The following is an 8047-nucleotide window of genomic DNA, read 5'->3' as shown; positions in this document are numbered from 1 at the left end:
CACTGCCTCGCCCACTGCCTCGCCCACTGCCTCTCCCACTGCCTCTCCCACTGCCTGCCCACTGCCTCTCTGCACCTAACCTCTCATTCTCCTTCCAAACTCTGTAGCACAGAACAAACCCAGTGTGCATTCTGTGGTTGAAGAAACTTGGATGGGATATATTAGTCAGCTTTTATGGGGAGAGGCAGGGTCACATTACGCAGTCCAGCACTCACTCAGTGGACCAAGTTGGTCTCAAGTTTGTCATGACCCTCGTGCCCGTACCCCTGAGAACTGGGACTAGATGTGTATACCATACCTGTCAGTCTGTATATCTTGAATAAAGTCTGACCACCGCTCAGGTAATGTTTTTGAGTGGCTGACTTCGTCTTGGTGGTGCAGGTGAGAATGGTCCCTGCCATGGTGACTGCAGGTGTCACTTCTGTCTGTGCATTCGTCACTAGATTGTACAATTCCCACAGAATTCTCACTCCATCACTTTCCTGAGCTGGGTCTATTTTTATTGAAATAACCAACTTTCATATGATACATGGCCCCCAAATCTACTTTTCCACCATGACCTTCCCACCTATCTTTTGATTTTTTTTTTTTTTTGTCTGATAATGTCCAGTTTTAAGGACTTAGTAATTAATCAAACTGTCTTTTATGGAATATAGTTTTACCAGTAATACATGTTTATTGTGTGTAGCCTCCTATAAAGCTAGTGTGTGTTGCAAGCAGAGCCCTTCCTACCCCTAACACACACACACAAACACACACATACATACATACACAAACACACACACATACACACAACGTGCTCCTATTTCAAGGCTGTGTAGTGAGACACTTTCAGAGCCCTTCCTACCCCTAACACACACACACAGAGTGAGCCTTTCCTACCCCAACACACACATACACACACACACTCACACACACTGAGCCCTTCCTACCCCTAACACACACACACACACACACACACACACACACACATACACACACAGTGAGCCCTTCCTACCCCTAAAACACACACACACACACACAGTGAGCCCTTCCTACCCCTAACACACACATACACACACACACACACACACACGCACACGCACACACACACACTCTGAGACCCTTGTACACAGTCTAGCAGCTAAAGCAAAGCTTTAGTAGTAGTGGAATTTCGTCTTGGTATCCTTCCCGATGGCAATCTGAACTGGCACTGTGGTTCCTTTTAGCACAGCTGCGCCTGGTAGAGAATATTGTGGACATGCCAGAAGCCTTGGAAACCTACGAGGTGGACTTGTGCCATTTCTCACCCCTGGGCGGTGTATACCACCTGGATATCCTGGAGCTGCCCCCTCAGTGCAAACCAGTGAAGGGCTGGATGTTAGTGGAGGTAGGAAACTCCTCGGGATCCATTACAGGTGAAGTTGCCTCGCTTTTACTTCATTTCCTATGACCTCGGCCTATATGCATGTTAATCCTATCTTAGGAGAATTTCTTACCCATTAACTTATTTGTAAACCTACAATCCCGATGCCCCAGTGTATCAATCGGCCCTTGATACTGCCAGTCTCCACCAGAGCTTGAAGAGTATTTTTTTTTTTTCTATTAAATGGCCAGGTGGTAACCGTTTTCATTTTGGTAGGCCACATTGACTGAGAGTCCAAGACTACCTCTTTGTCCCTAAAGCCTCAGAAGGAAAGTGAGGGGGCACACTGCTGGTGTACTAGTCTAGGTGTGCTTATCAGAGCATCAGGGGAGGGATAATCCCCCAGCCTCAGCCTCCTGAGTGCTGAGATCATAAGCATACACTGTCCTACATCATTTATTTAAGTGTTTAGTGGCTTGCTTTTGTTTTTATTGTGTGTGTACAGCCTGATCCTGCCTATGGCCCTCTGTACCATAGCTACAAATAGCCCCAAGTGAAAACGTTTTATATCTGGGAAACGAAACTTTAAAAAATAAGAGCATCCCCCCACCCCCCTTTTCAATACCTGGCAAAGAAGCTGAGTATTCATGAATTCACCCAACAATCCATTCTTGGTTTTTGCCACTTGAATCCACCGAATTCTCTTGCGCATCTGATTGAGGCTCCTAAGAGGACTACATGGGCTCAATTAACTGGAGCTCTTTTTAGTCTATTCCATGAGGATATGTTTTTGGATTTTCTAAGCTTTTCATCTTCCCTTGGTGCCTTCTCTCTATTGATTAAAATGGTTCAGAGCCCTGCTTTACCTCAGGAGTCTGCTGTCGGCTTTAGACCTTCACCCAGTCTTTCCTGTGCTGCTGCAGGGCATGCACAGGTCTTTTCTATGTCTGGGTATCCTTCATTAAAATGTTAGACCCAGTGACTTTGGTTCCCTTGGGAGGCGCTTGAGTGTTAGTATGAGCTTGAAGTCTTGTGGTCTTTGGCAGGTCTCCTTATTTCTCTTGCGCCTTGGCTATCAGTTCTGCTGAGCACAGGCTTGTCATGGGGCTTGGGATGTAGATGCTGAAGAACACATTCGGCAGCCTGGCCCACTCCACTGGAGGGTCTGAGGTTATGGCTAAGTTTGCCAATGTTTCCCTCAATCATTCATCTTTGAGTTTTGCTGTGATGTTCCCTGTTCATTCTGTAGGTGGCCTGTGGCAGCAAATGGAGCTTGTTAGTGACAAGTACGTCTGCCATTGCCACCACCTTCTAACTTTCCTTACTCTGGTCACTTTTAAAAGATACGCCAAGAAGGATTACAGAAGTTTACATATCCTCCAGAAACCACAGAAGAACCTGATTCAGAAAGTGTCTTTCCACCCATAGAGGTCACACTGGAGATCCACCAGAGTGTCATCTTCTTTGAGCGCCCTAAGGTCGTCAGGTGGGATAATGAAGGTACAGCCACACCCCAGCAGCTCTGGTACTCATTCAGCAAGGAGGGTAGTGCAGATGATTGCACGTAGTCCTCTCCCTCATCCCTCTGTCCCTTATCCCTCCCTCCCTCATTCCTCCCTCCTCATCCCTCTGTCCCTCATCCTTCTGTCCCTATCCCTCTGTCCCTCATCCCTCCCTCCCTCATCCCTCTGTCCCTATTCCTCTGTCCCTCATCCCTCCTTCCTTCACTCTCTGTCCCTCACCCCTCCCTCCCTCATACTTCTGTCTCTATCCCTCTGTCCCTCATCTCTCTCTCTCCCTCATCCCTCTGTCCCTCATCCCTCTTTCCCTCACTCTCTGTCCCTCATCCCTCCCTCCCTCATACTTCTGTCTCTATCCCTCTGTCCCTCATCTCTCTCTCCCTCACCCCTTTCTCCCTCATCCCTCTCTCCCTCTTTTCTCCCTTGTCTTCCCTCATCCTCCCTCCCTTATTCCTCCCTCCATCCTTCATCTCTCCCTCCTTCAACCCTTCTCCCACATTCCTCCCTCCTTCATCCCTCCCTCATCATCTGTCCCTTATCTCCCCTTCTCTCATCTCTTTCTCCCTCATTCCTTCCTCCTCATCCCTCCCTTTCTCTTTCTTTCCCTATCTGTTTCATGGTTTTGAGTGACCTCAAACTCAAAGTATAGTCAAGGATGACCCCAAACTTCTGATCTCTCTGTGTCTACCCCTCAAAGGCTGGGATAAAGCCCAGAATGCCGGGGAGGTGCTCTGCCCACTGAAGCTCTGCCCAGAATTTGTTCAGTTTACACTTGATTTGTTTTGGTGGCAGGGGCCGTACCTGCCATAGTGCTCATGGAGGTCAGACCAGTTTTACAGGGCTCAGTTCTCTCCTTCCACCCTGTGGGATTTCAGAGATTCAAACTCAGGTTTGCAGGCTTCTCAGTAAGCACTTTCCTAGCAACCTGCATCACGCCTGCCCAGAAGAGTCACTTTAAGAGTAACACATCTAACTGTTTATCTTGACTAAATCGCCCACATTAGACTAGAGAGGAGCATTGTGGGTAGGGCACTGGCTACGCTGGATTAGAGACCAGGTCTGATTCTCCAGAGCCCATGGGAAAGTCAAGCATGATAACATGCATCTGTGTGCTCCTGCAGTGAGGTGGACCAGGCATGGTAGCATGCATCCGTGTGCTCCTGTAATGAGGTGGAGATAGGGACTAGAAATCACCAGAATCTCACTGGCAGATCACCTGGCCTGCACAGCTGAGGAGGTGGCATGTGGGACTGACACCTCGGTGTCCTCTGATCCCTGCTTGCTCTGGAGTGGCAAGCGAACCTGACCTGGAGAGACTCCCGTTTCTCAACACTGCTGCACCGTTTTACAGGTTCTGCCCGTGTCACACACCCTTGCTGGCTCTGTCCTCATCTGTCTAGTGTCCTGAACAGTGCTTTTATGTTCTGTTTGCTAAGGACCAATGCTGGGCATCTGTTTACATATTGCATGCATCCTGTTGGGTAATATGTTTATTTGAATAATTTTTCCACATTTTAGTTTGTTGTGGCCCAGACTGGTACAAACTAAGTACATAGCCCAGGCTGACCTCTAACTCAATACCCTCCGGCCTCTGCCTTCCACGTGCTGGGGTTACAAGGATGTGCTACCATGCCCAGTGGGTTTTTTTTCCCCACATCTAAAGAGGATCCTCATTACTGACTTGTAAGGGGCAAAGCGAGCTGCCTACTGCACACACACGTGAACTTCTGTGAGAAGGGTGACAGGCAGGGCCTCAGAGGTGGGACTGGAAATGAACTCTGAAGGGGCTGTACATAGGGGTTTCATTGGCAGGGAATTTAAAAAGCACGTCATTGGATCAGGGCCATGGCTGCCCAGCTGCGTTCATTTCTAAAAGCAAAATTGTATGCTCAGAAACTGCTTTACAGCTGCCTTAAAGCAGTAGTGAAAGGGCTGGAGGGATGGCCCAGTGCTGAAGAGCACTTGCGGCTCTTGCAGAGATCTGGCTCTGTTCTGGGCAGACACAAAGCCTCTCACAACCATTTGTAACTCTAATTCCATGGGAGCTGATTCCCTCTGCTGGCTACTTTGGGCATTGCATGCAGTTGGTATACATGCGTACATGCAGGCAAAAATGCCTAACAATAAGTAACAAACTTAGAAATGATCCCTGAAAATATAATCTTTAAAAAAAAAAAAAAGCCCTTTAGCCAGGCATGGTGATGCACACCTTTAATCCCAGCACTTGGGAGGAAGAGGCAGGCCAAGCTTTGTGAGCTCCAGGCCTACTCTACAGAGTGAGTTCCATGACACCCAGGGCTACACGAGAAAAGAAACCTTGTCTCAACCACCACCCCTTAAAAAAAACTTTACAAAAGGAAACAGGTAAAGAGCCTCTGTACAGGGCTAGGAAAGAATGACCTAGGAAGACAGCAGATGCTCAGGCTCAGGCACAGGTGAGCAAGATCTAGGGAAGGCAGGAGAGAGGGACTGAAGATAGGTGCATGAAATAGCAAGGGACATAAACAGTGAGCCCAGTGTCCCCTCCAGTGACAGGTGGGATGTGTAGAGTTTGAGCCTGGAGGCAGGGTCTCCCAGGACGGGGGTGCGGAGCTTTTCCTCAAGCATCTTAATACAGAAGACCAGCTTGTGCATATTATATAAACTTAGATGTTCTTGCTCACTTCCATAGGAGAAATATGAAACTAATGCCACGGTCTTGTGTTGCAAAGGTAAAGCCTGGAGGTCAGATGGCATCAGCAGTGTATATTACAACCGAGAAGACAGGCTCCTAACCTTCAATATGGAAACTTTGAGCCCTGTGACCTTGATTCAGGATGCCCACGTCAACATGCCCTACCAGTCCTGGGAGATGAGTCCCCTTGGCATGGACAAAGTCCTTATAACCGTGAAGACGGTTTTCCTTGAGCTCCAGATACACATCAAGGTGAGCGGCATCATGGCCCGCCATAGTGAGGTAGTGTGTCCACAAGCAGGCAGTAAGATGTCTCTGGAGCTGTGGTTTCCAGAGTGAGGCTCCAACTTGTTTCTGGGGTCACCAGGTCACTAGGGATGGGTCAGTCATCTCAGACGACTGCCCCGGGGTGAAACTCAGAATGTTTGATCCACCATCTACACCCTGGCCTCTAAAGCTCATCTTGCTGAGTGAGACCAGTGCCCTCAGAAGTGTACAGCCTTGGAAGCCCCAGAGACGTGGATTCCTGTTGGAGGGCTAAAGGCAGAAGATTCACTGCATATCAGCCTCAGGCAACTTGGAGATGTTTTAAAGCTGACTGGTGTAACCCTGCGGTTACTTAGAGTCACTGGCGACTTTTGTGATATGTAAAGTTCAATTGTTTTAGAAAGGGTGGGGACTCCATCAGAATACAGCAGAAAGACCATCAGGATTCGCACCCACAGGCCAGGCATGATGGAAGACATCTTCAATCCCAGCCCTTGGGGCAGAGGCAGGCAGAGCTCTGTGAGGTCCTGGCCAGCAAACAATCAAACCGCAAGGCAAACTAAATAAATAGATAACACCTCTGTGGTTATTGGATGACATCTCAGAACTGTCACTGTCACAAAGGCCCCTAACACAGTGGCAGCCTTCCCTCAGTCTGCTGGGAGACCGTTGACCTTCGAGTGTACTGGGCATTGCCTGGCTAGGCTGCCAGCCACCCTGCCCCAGTGGCTAGGAGACACATGCAGGGCTGACACCTACTGAGTATTCTTTTTTTTTTTTTGTTTTTTTGTTATGCGTTTTTTGCCTGTGTGTATGTGTACCGACTGCATGCAATGCCTAAAGCAGCCAGTAGGGTGTGTGTGTGGAGGTCAGGTTTTATAGCTCACCTCCTGCACGTGGTGATTAACCTCTTAAATCTGCTGACATCTGCTGCAACTGTGAAATATGTGTGAGATTTTGAGCATTTGGTATGAAAACACTTGACTCCATTTCTGTACTGAATAGCTACTGAGATCTCTTAGAAATGCTAGGTTAAATGGCCAGTTACTATTAACAGAAAGGGTACAGAAGTACCAACCCTGTACCCCTTCAAAACTGGGCACTTAGAGCATGTGTTAAGAGTAATTCTCAGAAGTTCAGTCATGGTTGTCTCAGTGACTGTTTTAATTCAGAATGGACAGAGTGTTTTCTCTTCTTATATAAAGTAGAGAGAGCTGGGACACCGTTTTTAATCTCTCAAGCACCCAGAGGGAGCCTAGGCAGTGAGTGAGCTTCCTAGGCAATGTGGGGCCCTGTGGCAGGGCCTCGGGTGAGTCCCAAGGTATACCAGAGGCACTGTTTAGTGTAGAGTAGCCTACGGTTTCAAATGTGGTCTGTAAGATGACTAGAGTTGGAATAATACTTTCCTTTCTCTCCTTGAAACTCAGGCAAACCTATGCATGCTGGCTTCAGTGAAACTGAAAGGCAAAGGACACGAGTTTCATCTAAACGGAAAATGGATGGCTCCTATACCCTTCATTCTGGCTTTGAAAGGGGCTGGGCTAAACATCTTCCCTGCTGTATACTCTCACTTTTATGTGGTCGTCAACAATAAGGCAAGAACGTATCTCTCTACATTTAATGTAGTGGGGACCTAGGATGCTGCTGCAGTTAAACTGTGTCGGGGAGAACACCTGAAAGCCAGGGTTCCTCTCATCTAAGATCAACAGTATGATGAGGCTCTGCTGTCCGCACCATCGCTTCTAGAGAGAGCAGCTAGGCTGCCGTGCATCTTCTTCATCTTCAGGCAGGGACCACCAGCCCACAAAAACATGTCCTTTCTCAGCACAGTCCCCAGGGCTGTGCTGTTCAGTGCGCCTCACAGGGATTTAGTTCATGAGTTCCTGTGTGAATCTGGGGCTCCTAGAGAACAGGGCCTGCAGATTTCTCTAGCAGCCAGCCTGGCCCCCGAGTGCAGGCGTCTGGTAAAGCCCGTGGAGCTTAACAGAAACTTTGATTTGTAGAGCTCTGTACCGAAGAACACAGCCGCCACCTTCGGGGGCCTTTCCCCTGTCAGTGATTGTGTAATACCTGTCAGTCATGTCCTACGGGTCTGGACATAAATGCACAGGTAGAGAAGGTTTGAGTGACTCTGTGGCAGTTACCTATGCCCACTGCCCTGTGCCTGCCCCTGCCCTGGCAGCAATATTCTACCAGAGGAAGAAGCATAATTGAAAAGGTCCCGAAGGGTAGGACTGTCTA

General features: G+C 48.4%; 1 protein-coding gene across 8 annotated transcripts in view; it reads left to right on the top strand.

The window, feature by feature from the left end:
• The window catches only part of Casc1 (cancer susceptibility 1), a 52045-nt gene that overhangs the window by 41022 nt on the left and 2976 nt on the right, over window positions 1-8047 (top strand). For all 8 annotated transcript variants that reach the window (XM_031383858.1, XM_031383863.1, XM_031383859.1 and 5 more), the window contains 4 exons: window positions 1209-1369; window positions 2689-2845; window positions 5577-5791; window positions 7234-7401. In XM_031383858.1, coding sequence (XP_031239718.1) covers window positions 1209-1369; window positions 2689-2845; window positions 5577-5791; window positions 7234-7401 — 701 coding nt within the window. The remainder of the gene's footprint in view (window positions 1-1208; window positions 1370-2688; window positions 2846-5576; window positions 5792-7233; window positions 7402-8047) is intronic.

This window comes from Mastomys coucha, unplaced genomic scaffold (genome assembly GCF_008632895.1).
Source record: "Mastomys coucha isolate ucsf_1 unplaced genomic scaffold, UCSF_Mcou_1 pScaffold20, whole genome shotgun sequence".
Lineage (NCBI taxonomy): Eukaryota > Metazoa > Chordata > Mammalia > Rodentia > Muridae > Mastomys > Mastomys coucha.
Note: the sequence above shows the minus strand (reverse complement) of the source record. Positions and strands in the feature narration are given on the sequence as shown.